General features: G+C 40.2%; 1 protein-coding gene across 1 annotated transcript in view; it reads right to left on the bottom strand.

The window, feature by feature from the left end:
• Positions 1–1550: 1550 nt before the first annotated feature.
• The window catches only part of LOC124272549, a 53359-nt gene continuing 35937 nt past the window's right edge, over positions 1551–18972 (bottom strand). Inside the window, 13 exon segments of the mRNA XM_046707759.1 lie at positions 1551–6214; positions 7165–7766; positions 8020–8235; positions 9345–9457; positions 9460–9502; positions 10956–11131; positions 12299–12416; positions 13194–13375; positions 13813–13955; positions 15495–15655; positions 16624–16754; positions 17745–17957; positions 18605–18766. Coding sequence (XP_046563715.1) covers positions 5956–6214; positions 7165–7766; positions 8020–8235; positions 9345–9457; positions 9460–9502; positions 10956–11131; positions 12299–12416; positions 13194–13375; positions 13813–13955; positions 15495–15655; positions 16624–16754; positions 17745–17957; positions 18605–18766 — 2519 coding nt within the window. The 3' untranslated portion in view covers positions 1551–5955.

Here is an 18972-nt window from a genome sequence, read left to right as displayed (position 1 = left end):
GGGGGGAGGGTATGACAACCATTATTGGCATGAGTATATGTGCGTATTTCAGTATTTTACTCACCTAAGTATTATGTCATTGAGTAAGTTTACTATATGTTCTGCCTTATGTCATACCTAATCAAAACCAACTTAAATATAATGGAAATGATTTCATAAAAAAATCACTTATCCAACACTAGTCCTATTCTAACAGTACAACTTGATAGCAATCGATGTCTTTTTCATTACGCAAATTTTATAAATATATTCCGTACGCATTTGTTTTAAATTACTCAATTATTTCCTAAATGTAATGTATCTATGTTTAAATACGCAAGCGATTTTTATAAATATATTCCGTACGCATTTGTTTTAAACTTTTGTGTATCTAACATTTTAAATGCGTAATTGGAAATTTTCTATGCGTATTTTTACCCGACACACAGCATATTTACAACATATTTCATTGACTGTAAAGCCCATACCTTCCATTCCATAGCACCGATCCTTTGTGCAAAGAACCCTAGAAAGTATATAGTCACATATATCGGTTTTGGTTTGTCGGAAACCTATGACATCATTGTTATGAAGTAGATCCATGAATCCACGATCCATTCTGACGGTTTCCTTATGTCACAATCGTAACAGTAAAAGCATATATAATGTACCGAATTCCAACCACCCAGTGAATACTTGTGGCCATACGTTCTCATTATCCCAGTCAATATATCAGCGATCACATAATTCTAATTATCATTTATCGGTGGAGTATTCAATCAAGGCTGCCAGTGAAGCACTAGAAGGTTAACAGCCATCCTTCCGGGTACCCATTCACTGATGGGTGAACAGAAACATATCATGAGCAAAGTAATTCGCCAAAGGAGATGCCACATTTGCTCAGTTTGGGGCAGGATTTATATTAATCTAAGTGTAAATAATTTGGTAGCACTGACATTATCACTAGGTATACATAGAGACGGTGTATTCCTACGATGGTTTGATAGTGTGTTAGTGCAGCAGGGCGTGGAGTCATCCCACAGATGGTATCCTTACCTTGTCAGGTTGTTGACGCGTGTAACCCCTTTGGTCATGTGGACAAGGCGTCCGACAGATCAGAATGTCTGTGGTTCGAATCCCAGCGCGGTACTCCAAATTTTATGGCAACTACATTGGCACCAAACACTGGGCTCGATCATGTTTATATTAAATTTGAGCAAAGTAAGTCTCAGTACCCAGCTATATATATGCGGCCTGGGACGTGCCTTCTGTTGACGGGGGAGTATGTAGCAGGGTGTGGAGTCATCCCACAGATGGTATCCTTACCTTGTGAGCTTGCTGATGAGGTTAACCTCTTTGGCCATGCGGACAAGGCGTCCGACTTTGGATCAGAAAGTCCATGGCTCGAATCCCAGCACGGGACTTTGAAATTTTATGGCCACTACATTGGCGCCCAACGTGGGGCTGAACACATTCATATTATATTAAATGGTGTCACACAATCAGGTAACATGCCTGCAAGCAAGGAAATGGCATCACACAATCAGCAAAAACACAAGAACTAGCAATAAAGTGTGAATATATGTTTATGCCCTCAGTATGATTAAGAACAGTGTACAACATTCTTTTCACCGCAAGTATGTATTTAATGACCTTGCATTAACACACACACACATTGTTACTTGAGAAACCTTCAAACAATATTCCCAAAATGAGTGAGTGAGTAAGTTTAGTTTGACACCACTTAGAGCCATATTCCAGCAATATCCCTGAAGGGACACACGATATGGGCTTCACACATTGTACCCACAATATTCCCAGAAACACAAGAGGTTAATAAAGATATTTTGTCATAAAATGATCATCACTGCTTCTCTCAAACTTAATGAAGAAAATGACCTCCTAATTAAATATCTTGACAGTTTACTTAACACAAATATACACCAGCATGTGATATTCAGTACCTTTTACTTGGTAAATTCTCCCAGTATGAAGAACTTCTCTACATGTGGAAAAGGGGTGTGGGTGTTAGCGTGGGTGGTGTTGGGCACCCCCGCACCCCTGCACCCCCTTCTCTGAATCAACCTATGGACTCAGTTTATACTGTATTTAAGACCTCCTTCTCATAAAAAGAAAATCTCTTCAAATTTTCATGCATGAAATGTCCTATTACTATTTTAAAGCTATGTATTTTATAGAGTTTCGGCAGAAATAAGTCATATAAGAGTTTAGGTTCCCGGTGATGATTTCATAAAGTTTAAATGCACACTCAGTAGTATAACCTTTATTCCAAACTATCTAGTAAGGAATGCATTATGAATAAGAAACATCAATAGCAGACTGTACAAAATTGATCAATGACTGAACTTGTAATCATAATAATCTTGTGACTTTGGTAACTAAACTGTAAACAGCATCAAGTGAGGTGCGACAAGTAAGTGATGTCAGATCAAAAACTGTGATGTAATGACATATGTATATGTTTATTCTAGATGTCATTATGTGGTAGCTACGATTCATTACACAAGGTTTTTAAGAGATTTAAAAGACTTTACAGTGGAAGATATCCATTGTGGTGAACACAATGGTTCACACCGAGGTTTCACATCAAGGTATCACATCCAAGATTTCACATTAAGATTTCATTTCAAGGGTTTCACATCAAGGTTTCACATCAAGTTTTAATATCAAGGTTTCATGTTCATGGTTTCTCATCAATACTAATCACATCCAAGGTTTCACATCAAGGGTTTCAAATCATAGTTTCACATCAAAGGTTTCAAATCATAGTATCACATCAAGGGTTTCAAATCATAGTTTCACATCAAGTGTTTCAAATCATAGTTTCACATCAAGGTAATTAAGCTGAAGACATTTTGCATTTAAAAGAACCAATGGTAGCTTTTGAGGGGAGTTATGTACTTGCCACAACTACTGTAACATGGCATGCTAAGTTGCATCTTATTCACAAAATACCAATAAAATAATCTTTGATGCGATGATGGTCATGTTTTCATGAGAATTCTATCTACATGTTTACAGTCCACTGTAAATGTTCATTCTCTTATTTGACAAATAACAGCTACACTTCATATCACAGTCATTTATACATGGGGTATTCACACAAAGGGTATTACTAATACTGACTTGTAACTCAGACCCAGTCAGACACTGTTGTGATGTCAGACACTGTTGTGATGTCAAACACTGTTATGTCAGACACTGTTATGATGTCAGACACTGTCGTAATGTCAGATGCTGTTATGTCAGACACCGCTGTGATGTCAGACACTGATGTGATGTCAGACTGTTGTGATGTCAGACACTGTTGTGATGTCAGACACTGATGTGATGTCAGACACTGTTGTGATGTCAGACACTGTCGTAATGTCATACACTGTTGTGCTGACTGACATTGCTGCAATGTCCGACAATGTTGTGATGTGGTTTGGGACTTGTGACAATTGAAATTTAAACTCATTCTAATGTCAAGGGCCATGTTACATAAAGAAAGCGTAGTGCTAGGGCAATGCTAACTTCCATACCTTTAATCCCAGCACTCGTAACCAACGATCACATTGTTAAACGGGACTCTGAGCATAGTCAATGTTATATTGAATGTGTACATAATCTCTATTCTTTTGTCATACAAACCATCTATCATACTCTCAATAATTTATTACACACAAGCATAAATATATAGATATCAATCTGACCATGAATGAACCTGCATGTAACTTCAGACAACAGAAACACACAGATAGACATAGATATGAATTCCATGCCTTTTACTACAGTCAAGAGTATGAGATATACATGTGATATTACTGTATAACAGCCTGATTATCACAACAGTGGTTTGGGTCTTGTTACTTTCAGTCTATATGTACAGACACAAATGTACAAAGATTGGAGTAATGGCCTAATCTTATCCCCCTCCACGTCTTCACAACTATACAACCCCTGGACATATCACTTTGTTAGAGAAACTGCACATAATGCATGTGCAGTATTAATATATGAAATGCAACACCAGTTTTGAAGGAAGATTTAAGATATGTTATGAATGCACTGCATGTAAGTTCTGCTCTGGCATTTTTTTGAAGTACTTATTTTCATTTAATTATTATTTTCAGGTTTTCAGGATGTTATTATTAATTACTGATTATGCAGTATTTTGTGTCACTTTGATGTAGTTTCAGTCAGATGATGCCGAGTAACTAGACATTCAGATATTCACCACTTTGCTGCCTTACACTTAACATGTAATGAAGAACCAGTTACTTGTGCATCTCATACACACTGGAGTTAGGGGCTGTATAGCCATAACAGTTGCAAGGCTTTAATATATAACAGATGGGCTTAAGACTCTATATACAAACTAACTATACATGTGTATTAGGAGTATTACATTCCACTCAAGTATTGATAAGGATATGGATGTATTGAAGTGCACATTGCTTGAGGGAGAATTTCATTACAGAAAATAAGGTCTCTGTAGGCAACTGTTTACGACTCTTTCATCAAATCAGTGATAGAAATGTTATAGACAATGTGACCTTTTCTTGACACTAATGACGAATGTTAGAGAATGAGTGATTAAAAAATATCACAGCAAACTTCAACAGAAAATTTAGGTTTGTCACATTCTGTGTACATGAATAATTCACTGTATCAGATATTTCACTACATGGCTGATTCACTATTGATGTAATAGAAATGTTTTAACTATAAAAGTTTAACACACAAATTGTTTATTTGTATGTCTGATCAAAGTATTGTTATCTTTACAGCTTTCAGCAATATTCCAGCGAAATCACGGCAGGGGACACCAGAAATGGCTTCACACATTGTACCATTGCAGGGAATCAAACCCAGAATTCTGTGCAATGAGCAAACACTTTTACCACTTGGCTATCCTCTACCCTGTTATCGAAGTTTGTTCTAGGTGACATATCCTTAGCAATGTGTGAGTGGTATAAGTACATCTATTTATAACACACAGTGTACATGACACTATACACATCAGCAGTATGGTACCACAGATTTGGTATCAAGGGTGGGCACCCTATCTCAGGGTAGTTATATACACAATGTACACAATCCAAAAATATACTCTTTGAGATCACAATAAATATCACTCTGCATATTATGACAGGTCAGCAGTATGTACACGACTTCACACAACAAATATTGTTGTGCTTCAAGAAAACAAATTGTGACAACACAATAATAAATTTAAAAGTAATAATAACCAAAAAGTCCATGATTAGAAGATATCTAATTATTTTTTTTGGTTAAAATTGAAATGATTTTGAAATTAAGAACAGTGATGTATATCAGAAATTATTTCATAAATTAGCAATAAATTCTGTGAAATTTACCTTGTCCTATCTGATTTGGGCCAAGCAATGCTTTGGTATCTGGTTTTGTTTATAATAGGGACTCAAAAATAAAATATCAATTACAAAAAAAATAAAAATAATAATAATAATAAAAAAAAATAATACTGAAATAAGATCAAACATAGTTTAATGTTTGTTAAATGGTTCTGTGAAAGTATGATATTTTCAATACAAGACATTTGTCCCAGCATGCTTATCTTTCAGCAGTGGAACATAAAGATATAATATATTGCAATTTTTCAAATTACTTTTGACAGGTATCACATAAGTGATGTGAATACGGTGATCACATATCACACTGAGATAATCACAGTAATGCTCTGTACATTGCACACAATCACACTTAACTTCAGGATTTATCAAACAGCTTTTAAGTACACTTGTTGCAGGAAATACTTACAACATACATACAATTGTACAGTAATTGAGCAGAAAACATAAAAATACATTCAACGGTTACAGCAAATCTTTGGAGTAAAATGTCAAGCACTTTGTAAGTACAAAACCTCATTTACAGCAGTTAAAAAGTAAAAACATACAAAATATATATAGCTAAATGAGGTTAAAATCCTCAACTAGCCATGGCTTCCATTTGCTTCTTGACCTTTGTATGGTGGATGAGATCAGGTGACTGGGAGGTCAAGGTCATCCCTGCAGTGTGGCTGATGATTGGCTGAGTGTATGACCTCTGAAGGTCAAATCCTGAATTGTCTACTGGCCCCCAGATGTCTGGGTTGTCCTGCATGCGGAAGAGATGATTGTCTCTGTCATCCTCTGAGAGAGGATTGATTTCTCTTTTCCACAGATTGTTCCTGTTTGTGTGGTAGACACTGCAAGAAACAAGATATTAATGAGTGAGTTCACATCAGGAAGGATACGATATTTCTCAGTTTGTTGAAACACATAAAGAACAGTATGCTGTTCATAAACACTGTAGGGTGAACCTTGGCCCATATTTTCGAAGCTCTCTTAGCGCTAAGATAGTCGTAGGTTAATGTTAATGTATGGCACTTACGACTATCTTAGTGCTAAGAGAGCTTCGAAAATCTACAACTGCCACCAGCAAAATGATAATGGCAAAGGGAGACAACTCTACAAAGTAAAATTTTGTACAATATGCTGCATGTACCATTCACGTGGGACAGTTCCATAAAACTAGGATATAACTACTACGTCATTTACACATAATAATAATGGCTATTTGTAAAGTGCCTGTTTCCATGCACTTGTGCATGCTCTAGGAGCTAACACATAATTACCCCGGATAACCCAAGCTGCCTGTGAGTGAGTGAGTGAGTTTGGTTTAACGCCACACTCTGCAATATTCCAGCTATATGGCGGCCAAGCTGCCTGTGAGGCACTAGAAGGTTAACAGTCATATGACTTATCCAACCGGGTACCCATTTTCTGCTGGGTGAACAGAGGCAATTCTTGAACAAACTCACTTGCCTAAGGTGACACCACATGTGTCAAGCATGCTTCGTTGTGGGGCAGGACTGAAGTCCTAGAAACTCTCAGGAGTCAAGGTGCCAAACACAGTCACCCATCCAAGGACTCTCCGCACCTGACGTTGCTTAACTTCAACTGACTTGTGACCTGGGCTCTATGCCACATGAGGGATATTTGTTGTGTTTGTTGTATAGCATTGCAATATTCCAGCTATATCCTTAGCTGCTAAAAAGCAATGTTGGCTTCATGGAAAAAAATCCTAAAGATCTGTTAACAACATTTCTACATGAACATGATATTCATTTACAATGATACCCAACATTTCACTCACTTGAAATCCCGGCCCTTGACTCTGGCAAACTTCTGATGCTCATAGTCAAACACTGGAATCTTATTCTTCTCAAGCTGCCACCTTCTTCCCTCAAACGGTCCAGGTTTGAATCCCTTGGTACTCTCCATCCCTTCTCCTCTCACTGCTGGGTAGATAGGAAGCCCTGCCGCCCGTGCCTCCGTGTCCACACTAGGGTTGAGGACAACATTGAGAGGAGGGATCTCGTTCAGGGCGAGGCCAGGGCGCTTCAGAGTGAACTTGGCAGGGGAGTCTTTGAGAAGGCCTCTGAGTCTGTCCACTTGGTTGCTGGAGTAGAACCCAAGACCTTTCATCTCCGTCTCCGGTAGGCATCTGTGTGCATGGTGACGTATGTCATCCACAATGATCTTGGATTTCCACGTAGACAGATCCTTGCTCTTAGCTGCTAGTTTCTCCTGACGAAGCTTCTCTCCAGCAAGATGAATGGTGACTGGCTCGTTACCAAAACGCAGCGGTGGGCGGCGGTAGAGGTCAAGGTCAAGTAGCCTGTAGTCCCATGGATAGTTGTCCCGAGACAGTGGAGGTTGCAGGATGTTTACATGAAGCAGGTTCTCTCTCCAGGGCTGTGTAAAGAGAATATTTTTTGATCAATCCAAAATATTTAACATATTTTGATAATGAAATGATGAAACTGGCCACTAAATGTAAACTCTGAAGCATATGTATGTGGAGTTCATGAGTAAATAAATGGCATGACCTTAGAGAGGGACTGGTATTAAGATTTATTGTGACACACATTGCCCAGGTGCTTATTAGGGGAAATATGGTAGTCAAGATGGGGAAATACATCCTTACTAAAGAATACATCCTTATTACCCTATGCAGTTCCTGAGTCCGAGCGTCATCGGGGCGTTTTGGGTGGATGTTGCTATCCTGCATGCTCTTCATGCCCGGGTACACGGAGCCAGACTCGGTCCTCCAACAAGCCTTGGCCTTTTCTTCAGCCTCCTTCTGGAGAGCCTCTGGGTTGATGGGGACGACAGTCATGGAGTGGTGGTAGTCCTGGCAGTAGGTGTATCTGGTGTCAGGCTTCTGGAGGACAATGATGGGAACATCAGTTTCATGTAATTACGTGGTAGAGGTGGGGTGAAATGAGTTCGGGGTCGATTAAAAGCGTTTTGCCGTTATGTAGCAACATGTTCATAGTTTTATAGTGCTTGACCACTTAGATGCCATGCTACAGTTTAATATGGATACCCTACTTGTACACAATATACTGACCACAATCTGACCCTCTAAGCATCCCCTTAATGCCTGATGTTTGAACCATGCTGCAGCCTCCGAATATCCCAATGCACACCTCTACTGCACCCTCTCTCAAAACCAACACACACAACTACTGTAAAAATATATATAAAAATAAATACTGTAAAAATACCATAATCCTAACACACACACACACCCCTTCTGCCCCCTCCCACAATCCCAACACCCCTACTGCCCCTCAACAATCCCAACACCCCTTCTGCCTCCCACAATCAATCCCAACACCCCTTCCACACACCTTCTGCCCCTCCCACAATCCCAACACACCCTTCTGCCCCTCCCACAATCCCAACACACCCCCTTCTGCCCCTCCCACAATCCCAACACACCTACTGCCCCTCCCACAATCCCAACACCCCTTCTGCCCCTCCCACAATCCCAACACACCCTACTGCCCCTCCCACAATCCCAACACCCCTCTGCCCCTCCCACAATCCCAACACCCCTTCTCCCCCACCTCCCCTCCCACAATCCCAACACACCTACTGCCCCTCCCACAATCCCAACACCCCTTCTGCCCCTCCCACAATCCCAACACACCTACTGCCCCTCCCACAATCCCAACACCCTTCTGCCCCTCCCACAATCCCAACACACCTACTGCCCCTCCCACACCCAACACCCACCCCCTCCCACAATCCCAACACACCTACCCACCCACCCACAATCCCAACACACACCTTCTGCCCAATCCCAACACAATCCCCTCCCACACACCCTACTGCCCCCTCCCACAATCCCAACACCTGCTGCCCCCCCTCCCACCAGCTTGCCCCTCCCACCAACTTGACCCCACCTGACTGCATCCTCATCACCATTCCAACCCTCCCAGTTCACCCATCCCCACCGAACCCTTCCATCTCTAAAGGACTTACAGCAGCCAGGATCTGACGCAGCTTCTCTCGACCGAGGTCTGTGGAGTTGAGAGTCTGAGAGCTGTAGTTGTGGGCTGTGGTGACATCGGCCTTGATGGTCAGAGGTCTGTTTCGTCACGCTCCAGCTTGTTCTTGATGCTCTGCTGCTGAACATCGTCCTGTACACAGCAAAAGATGCCCATAGATGTCAAATAGTGATACAAGTGATCCATATGGAAATAATTCAATATATTGTGGCAGTCAGGCTCAAAGATAATTAGTCATCCAGTCTATGATTGGTTGGTTTGTTTGTTGTTTAGCGCTGCACTCAGCAATATTCCAGCTTATATGGCGGCGGTCTGTAAATAATCGAGTCTGGACCAGACAATCCAGTGATCAACATCATGAGCATTGATCTACGCAATTGGGATATGATGACATGTGGCAACCAAGTCACCTGATCCCGTTATTCACCTCTTACGACAAGCATGGGTTGCTGAAGACCAATTCTAACCCGGATCTTCATGGGTAATCTAGTCTATGACCATCTGAGACTACAGCTAGCCAGGACAAGCTGTTTTCAATTTTGTTACATACTGATTTATACTATTGTACAGTATTAAACATGATGTCTGTGATGATTGCAGAAAATCTGCAAAACTACACCAACTGAGTTTTTACATTTTGTTGTCTTTTATCCTTCCTTCATTTACTCCCATTTCACAATTAGCATTGTTTAAACATTACAAATGAAATTCATGAAATATCTGTGTGTTGAACACATATTATAAGTTGTATGCTTCTCTCGAGGGTAATACGGTCTGATGTACGCCTCTTTGTAGCAGTGTCACCTGAGCCAGACCGTATTACCCGAGGGAGAAGCATATAACGTATTTATCTTACCGCCATGTTATATGTACAAGATATCATTTTATTTTATGTTAAAGATCGCTACCGACTATATGACATGCAAACAATATGGCGTCTGCCTCTCGATTGGATTTTTAACATCAGTGAAACATATTCTGACACGCATAAAACTGCTATAAAAATTGTCAATTATGTTTAAGCTGAGTGTGCAAACAAACCACTCAATGTATGAAATAGCTTAAATAAAGCAGTGAAAGTCGGTAAAATAAATCTGTACAAAGTGAACACTAAAACAGCTGATCAAACGGTTTTCGAACTCCGGGGCACAGCATGCGTCATATTATGACGGCATACGATTGTTAGCGCTTCAGCTTCTCGGCGGAGAGCTTGGCGGTTACTGTGGCGGCGGGTAATGTTTTTTCCAGTTGTCACCTTCGTTACACTTGAGTGCACACCCACCTGCTCTGACTGGGTTCGGTATCCCGGGTGCTTCGTTTCAAGGGAAGTAAACCCAAGTACAAAATATTGCACTTTTGATTTGCGATTGTACGCTTATAATTTTGTTTATATGTTATTTCATAATCAGCAATGTATATTATATGTCATGAATAAGTAATAATTGTGTTTTAATTATGTTTGATTTTTGGGTTGCATGTGACCTTTAAATCTGAAAGTACCTCAATTGTCTGAAAACACGTTTTACGCCATTCCATACAGATTATTACACAAGAACCTGAGTACACGGTATAGCAGAGTACTGACCATGTTCTCCTTGAGGAAGTCATGTTGTAGTCTCTGGTTGTCCCTGTCAGCGATACCTGTCACATACTCCAGGTTGAAGTTGTCGATCGGGGTCCACTCTCGGGTCGTGAATGGGCGGGGTGCGGCAGGCCTCTCCTCTGCGACAACAACCTCCTTCTCAACCACTGGCTGCAGCTCTGTAGAAAAAAAAGGCTGGCCTTAGTGTCACCATCAATTCCAAGGAACCCTAGCTTTATAGATGAAGGAGTTCAAGTATCCCATAGAAAGTACCATATATGACCGTAGATAAGCAGAATTTTGAGGATGAAAAAAGCAGTCTGTAGAAGAGGGTTGGCTTCTCTACAAGTTACACTTTCGTCAAACTTTTTTTCAGTAGGTAAGAAAACGACATCCTATCGCTTCATGTGAATGCACAAGAGAAAACAACTTTGTCAGTGAAGATGTCAAATTTGCAATTAAACATCACTTGACAAGATTATTTACCTTTTCAGTTCTAATTTGTTTTAGTTAGCTATTGTCTTATATGCAGGGATTAAGATTACCGTGTGTATTTGTCTTGTATACAGAGCAAACAGCTGTGCACACGTTTCACCGCAGATCTACCAGTGATTTAGTTAAAACATACCCAATGATATAACAAGATGAATTCTTATGCAGTGATTGGAAAATATAGTATCTGAAATTATTACTTTACCAAGACAAATATATTCCAGCATTGTGCCATTTAATTACAGGTAAAATATTTATAATCATAACTAAGGCTATGTGACAGCACTTTGGTGTATTGCCAGATAGTTTTATGCATGGAACAATTTGATCTATCACTGATGACGCTTTGCGCAATCTCGCTATTTCCACTATGAAAACAGTTTGTTGACACGTGATTGTCCAGCTACAACAAATATGCTTTTAGCGAAACAAAATATGTGTCATATCCATTTTCTGTCAACTTCATTTCATTTAGGGGTGAGTAGATGCAATATGATAGTGATCCGTGTGAATAATGCGGACCGAAGGGACACAAGATTTCACCGCAGCAAATATAAACATTCTTTTTTGACATTTAGAGTAAAATAAATATACTAGATTGAAAACATAAGTCCAGATATGCAAAGTACATGTTATATCATGAGATCGTGTAACATCAGGATTAACTTGTGTAATTCAATATGGATTTGTTGACACTCTGTTTCCAATGACTGACAACAACAAAAAGATGAGCGAAGGGTGATGGTTGAGCCTATCTACGGTACATACCATTTTGATACTGATTTTAAGGGTCAAGTTAGTATCTTGGTTTATCTATGAGATTAGCTTATCTACAGTATATTGTTAATATTTACCTTGGAGGTCCTCTGAAGTGAAAGGTACACCAAACTCCCGACTCATGGAAATCACCATCTCCGTCGAGGGGAACAAACTGTTTCTGACAGCATCTCGGAACGTCTTCAGTCTGCACAGCTGTAAGAGACACAAAATGTTAAAAACATCTTATAAAAAGTGTTCCAAAAGTGACCTTTAAGTTAGGTTTTTATATATAATGGAAGGGAATATCACCAATGTCAAAATTTGAAGTTTAATATACTATAGAAGTTTAATATATAAATAAGAACAATTTTTCAGAAGAGCACTTTTGACTCCAAAGAACCTCTTCAGGCAATATAAAACAGATAAGTGCTCATGTAATTTACTCGAAGATTTTAATTTTTCTTTTGGTTCAAATTGTACCACTGACTCTTAGTTTGACTGATAACCAACTGAAAGTATATGATTTCCCTTCTACTCAGGACCTGTGACCAAGGTAACCAATGGTGAATGGTTCCACCCAATCACTGACATCCTCTACTTTGACCACGGTAATCATGGCGAACGGCTTCTACCACTGACCTGTTCTACTTTGACCATGGTACTCATGGCAAACGGCTTCTACCACTGACCTGTTCCAGTTTGACCAAGGTACTCATGGCAAAACGGCTTCAACCACTGACCTGTTCTAGTTTGACCATGGTACTCATGGCAAACGGCTTCTACCACTGACCTGTTTTAGTTTGACCAAGGTACTCATGGCAAACGGCTTCTACCACTGACCTGTTCTAGTTTGACCACGGTAATCATGGTGAACGGCTTCTACCACTGACCTGTTCTAGTTTGACCACGGTAATCATGGCGAACGGCTTCTACCACTGACCTGTTCTAGTTTGACCACGGTAATCATGGTGAACGGCTTCTACCACTGACCTGTTCTAGTTTGACCAGGGCCTGGAAGCATGGTTTGGGGACCATGTCCCTGACGTACAGCAAGGACTGCTGGGTGATGATGGAGAGTGGTTCATGGAGCTTCACACGACACAGGTCCACGTCCAGGGGGCCGTACAGTCGGCTGCTGAACAACATGTCCGAGTTGAAGAGCACCGTCACATCTGTGCACAAACAAAACAATGAATGCACTGAACAAATATAAGAAAATAATATTTGCAAAATATTAAGAAAAGAATTTGCTGAATCTAAATTAACTTATTATTATACAATGTGAACGTAAGTGTATAGAGTTCTATTGCCTCATTAAGACATATGCCATTATGGAGTGATTCTTTTTTCGTTCGAATGGTCGTTTGTTATTTAAATGCCACATTAGAAATATTCGACCTATATGGTGACGGTCTGTAAATAATCGAGTCTTGTCCAGACTAATCAGTGATCAACATCATGAGCATCGATCTACACATGTGATACGATGACATGTGCCAACCAAGTCAGCGACCAACAGATCCTATAAGACGCCTCTTACAACAAGCATGGGTTGCTGAAGACCAATTCTAACCCAATGTTTACGAGTCTTATGGAGAGAAGGTCTGACCTGAGTTGTGTGGTTGAGGCAGGGCTTCCCACAGTACATGTATGGCCTTGTCACGGAGTCCCTCCAACACAAACAGATGCATGTTCCCGTCCAGCACCTGGAAGCCGGTGATGATGTCCAACTCACGACTCTGCTGCTGCTCTCTAGCAAAACACAGAACCTACATCTTCACACACACAAAACTCAACAAGTATTTATTGACATACAAACATCATTTCTTGTATATGAAACTTAAATCTCAATAACTACATAACCCTATCAAGCTTGTGAACATTCTACATACGAGGGCAAAATAGAGGAAACAACCTTTTGTGTAATACCATTTTTATTAAACGAGTTAAAACGTATTAACGCGAAAGCAAATTTGATGCTAAATCTTTCAGTTTAATAAAAATGGTATTTCACAGAAGCTAGTTAAGTATTCTGTTTATTACTCTGCAACATAAATTGATAGAACCTGCCTACAGTGTGATGACTCAGCTTTCCGGGAGTCAAGCAAAGTCTAATACCATTGTGACAGAGGTATTAGCATTGTGACATCATAACTGTAAAACATGATGCCATCATACGTCAGGCACCTCGCAGTGTTATTATAAAATGTGTAATAACATTGTAGATTTATTAAACAGTGATATCTTCAACGGGTGAGGAATAAGCCAATTTTCATCATTGGTGTCAATAGGATAAGACCGCCTCCCTGGTGAAGTGGTTAGAGCGTCCGCCTGGAGAGCGAAAGGTCGAGGGTTCGATCCCCGACCGCGTCATACCAAAAGACGTTAAAATATGGTACTTGTTGGTCCCTGCCTGGCGCTTGGCATTAATGGGTACAACAAGGACTGGTTGGCTCGGAGTCAGTATAATGTGTCTGAGTGGGATATTCATGCTTCACTGCGGCATGGTATCTCAGTGGGCTAGCACTATAAAACCAGCTTCAGTCTGGGCTAGTACAAGCAGCCGCTCATACACATACACACGCATGCACGTCGTCATATGAGCGAAATATTCTCAAGCACGACGTTAAACCCAATTTTACCTCACCTCACCTCAATAGGATAAATATACCACACATGTCAGAAGTATCAGAGCCAGGTTAAAGATATCCTTTTGGCAAGGGGGAACTTTAAGTTTTTGACAGCCTGCTCATCTTGTTTTACATTTTCTGATGAGGGATTAGAAAAGCAACAGAAAACACTGTGTAATATTTTTCTCATGTAGCAAAACCATAGAAACAAAAATACTTTATTTACCATTTAGATTATTTAAGATTATTTATAAGTGTCCACATTTTATTCAGAAGGGCCTACAAAAACGACACGATCACAGTGCAGTGATAGTTGTAGCTCTCTTCACAGATAGACAGTACGTATCTAACATCACATTGAGAGAATAGGCTGGACTAATGAGTGACCGAGAACATTATGTGCGTTATATCACAGTGTGTCAGCTTAATGTGGGAAGAAAGCCTGAACTAATGCAGGTCTCAGATGTGAACCACTTTGGTGAAACCCATGAGTACAGGTTTGGTGTTGACAAGCTCACAAAACCCTGAAAAAATGGCATCTAGGCCTCTAGTGTGCCCAAATATGCAACACTGCACAGCTAAATTAAGGTGCCTGACTGTGTCCCCCGTGATGGTCAAAATAATTTCTTTTATTCATTAAGTTAATGCTGAGAGTACTGACGCTGAGAGTTTGTATGTGGACAGCGCGGCGTTGATGACGTGTTGCGGCATGTCGTCCAGCTCCAGGGCGTGGGCGTTGATGCTGGTGATGAGGTCCTGTAGCTTGTGTAGCATCGACACGTTCTTGTAGTCGAACAGGAAGACGATGCGGCCAAAGGGACACTGAAACAAATAACAGCAGTTTCCTTCTCAAAACTTTCCAGTTTTCACACTCCAGTGATGACACATGTTATGGTTCATATTGGTATACAAACAACATGGACTTGGCTTGGTGCTTACAACATCAGTCATACAAGTTTATAAACAGGGATAGAGAAACAGGTATTACAAACAGAATCTATGTGAGCAATCAAAACCAACGCCCCATTCCATTAAGTGATTGTTGTGCTAAGATGATTGTACAGTAACTCCTGATACTTTAACATAGGTGTGACTGTTGTCCACTATTTTGAGGAAAGGAGACCAGGGTGCCGTTGTACAAAGCAACCTCAGCACTACGCCAGTTGTAACTCTATGTTATGGTATGGGAGTTACGGTCACATTAGCACTAAGATCGCTTTCTACAATGGCAGCCAATGCAGTAGGCCATTCTTAGCTTGATTCATCTCTTACAACCAGTATGGTCTTGGGGAACAATTCCAGCCAGGCAGAAACAGGTGGCATAGAAACTGATAAAGTAATAATGCTGCTTGAAAGTAGGGCTAACTTTCCCTCGGACATCCATGTGAGAGGCTATGCTTTGGCCAGGACTAGTCTGCCCTACTTTCAAGTGACGCTATCCATGGATTGGTATTTATATCAGCCATAAAAGACGAAAAACATCATTATGTTGTTACATGTTTATGTATTTTGAGGAGGCAAGGTAGGTCATTCAGACTGTTAAGACACTGGGAATCCAAGCTTTTTCCTGAGTTAGAAGTATTTGACTTTTGGGGCCTGTTTTACTTCCTCATGTTACACACCAAACGGTCACCTATTGATTGATAAACAAACCACCCACAAACATGTGACGCACCTATTGATTCATAAACAAGTTTTAATGGTTGTTATCCATAAAACTTGTTCCATATTGTACTGAAAATATTGTACGTCTCAACTTCTAAAATGCCACTCAAACAAGTAATACCCACCTCATTAGTGCTGAGTAAGGGTTCCTTGGCAGAGACCCGAGATGGTGTTGTCAGAGGATGTGCCAGTTCAATCTTTACCTTCAGTGTGGCACTGGCATTCATATAGTGACCCGTGGACAGTGGACAGTCAACTGATGTGTATAGAAAATTCACATGGTTAGCATAGCCACAAACTAAACACAAGTACCATAGAGTTGTCTCCCTTTGTATGGGTTCACATGAATCTGCCATATCTGTAGCCTTTTTTGGTAACAAACACAAGCTTAAATGATTATTCCTTCCAAATATATTATCGAGCTGTAGGATGCATATACTGATCATTCAATACTGACTTCCACCTGACATATTGGTTTAGTAAGGTCAAGCAAGATCTAGAAGACACAGAGGTACAGATAAGCTGCGTATCTGCATAAATTACGCAAATATTTATGTGAAAACTCAATTCCTATTAAGTCTATTGTGTACATGTACGCTTGAAGTTTCGTAAATACTCAATAAATGTGATCTTACATGCGTACACACAAAAATGTCAAAGCGTAGCTTGCGTACCGGTGGATAGATAAAATAACTGAAGTATATTGAGAGGTTCTATTTCAGGATATGAACTTGACAACTTGCAGTCTTTCTTATCGTTTCCCATCTTACAGATCAAATGTAAATCACAAACACTAACATTTAAATTTTATTATATTTTTAAAATTAATGGAAAATGGCAAAATACCCAATTGAGTTTGAGTGAGGTGAGTACAATTTATTTCGTTACTCAAAGGAAAATTAGGATACCCAATTGAGATGAACACAAGCGAGTACATAAATCAATGACCCAAAAAGTTATCTGTAGCTCTGAGACAAATAAAATGAAACTGTCTCAGGATACCATGCAGACCATTGTGAGGTCATCAGATGCCCTCACATCACAATCAAATGACATCACTAATCACTCGGCCAATGAAGTTGGTTATGTGTACTTCAAAACATCTATTAGCTTCCAGAATACAAGCTAACCAACAACGTTTTGTTTGTTTGTTGTTTGTTGTTTAATGCCACGCTCAGCAATATTCCACCAGACAATCCAGTGATTACCCACTAACTAAGTGTACAAAAAGATACAAGATGTCTACCTGGTCCATCCACAGCTCCAGCGATGCCGATGACCCGTCCGTCTGGCCTCATCTCATTGCCCAGCATGTCAGGGATGGCGGAGTTCTGGATGGGCAGCTTGAGGTGAAGGTAGCGATGACCCAACAAGAGTTCAGACAAGTCCACCTGGGCCAAACCAAACGGGTCCCAGGGTTTGTTGCGTCCCTCGAACGGGTTGTGCAGAGTTCTACGACCTGTGAAGGTTTAAAGAAAATGAATGAGTACAGTTTTATGCCACTTTCAGGAATATTCCAACAATATATGAGGGGGGGACACCAGAAATGGGCTTCACACATTGTACCTATGTTGGGAATCAAACATGATTCATAAATGTAACGAGCAAACACTTTAACCACTAGGAATAGTCAAGAGTGTACTGCACATTGTGACTGATATAGATCAAGTTATGACTCTTTACATATTCAGCCATTCAGGGAAATGGCAACATGCATTTGCCTTGTGAGTGCAAACAAGGGACATAATTTCAGGAAATTTAAATTCATTTAAAAAAGGAGGACAGATGACACTACAACTGACTCTGCAGCTCACACTCTATATTTCAAGACAATTATTTCTTTTTCGACAACTGACATTAACAGGACAAAACAAACTTGAGTAGACCAACAACAAAAGTTATTCGCCTGTCTGTATTGAGATCAATATTTGTATCTAGCTCATATGGGATCACATCAACATAACAGTGATTTTAGGGAACAGATGCTAACAAAATGCCGAGACTGTACTGACTAGAACAAAAAGGCAATACCTGGCTAACAATAAGCTAGTGGTAACCATGGTAACCTAATCTCTGGTAACAATCTTCAGAACAAAGGTAACTTACTGGTAACTGTGCCAACACTACTGATCTTTTCATCTTCAAGGTCATCCCCAAACAATGTGGCCTTCAGCTTGACCTTCTCTTCCTTCCTGTCGCGATCATGCACCTCGATCTCCAGCGCCGGACCATTCAGGTACTCCCTTAGTTCCGACTGCTCCATGGTGCCTGAAGGTGTTTAAGTATGTCTTTAGTCAACTTATCATGTTATCACAGTACTTCAAGGCTGGTCATGCAGATTAATCCAATCTAGTTCATTTATGGCACAATAATTGTTTCTGAGGAAGCAGGACTTTCATAAAAACCTGTACTTGAAGCAGTTTTACCACAATCTATAAAACAATGTCTCATTTCCAACATGAGATTTGTTGGTT

This window comes from Haliotis rubra, unplaced genomic scaffold, assembly GCF_003918875.1.
Source record: "Haliotis rubra isolate DU_JTF1 unplaced genomic scaffold, ASM391887v1 Scf170, whole genome shotgun sequence".
In the NCBI taxonomy this organism is placed as follows: domain Eukaryota; kingdom Metazoa; phylum Mollusca; class Gastropoda; order Lepetellida; family Haliotidae; genus Haliotis; species Haliotis rubra.
The sequence above is the reverse complement of the archived record's forward strand: the minus strand, read 5'-3'. Positions and strand labels throughout refer to the sequence as shown.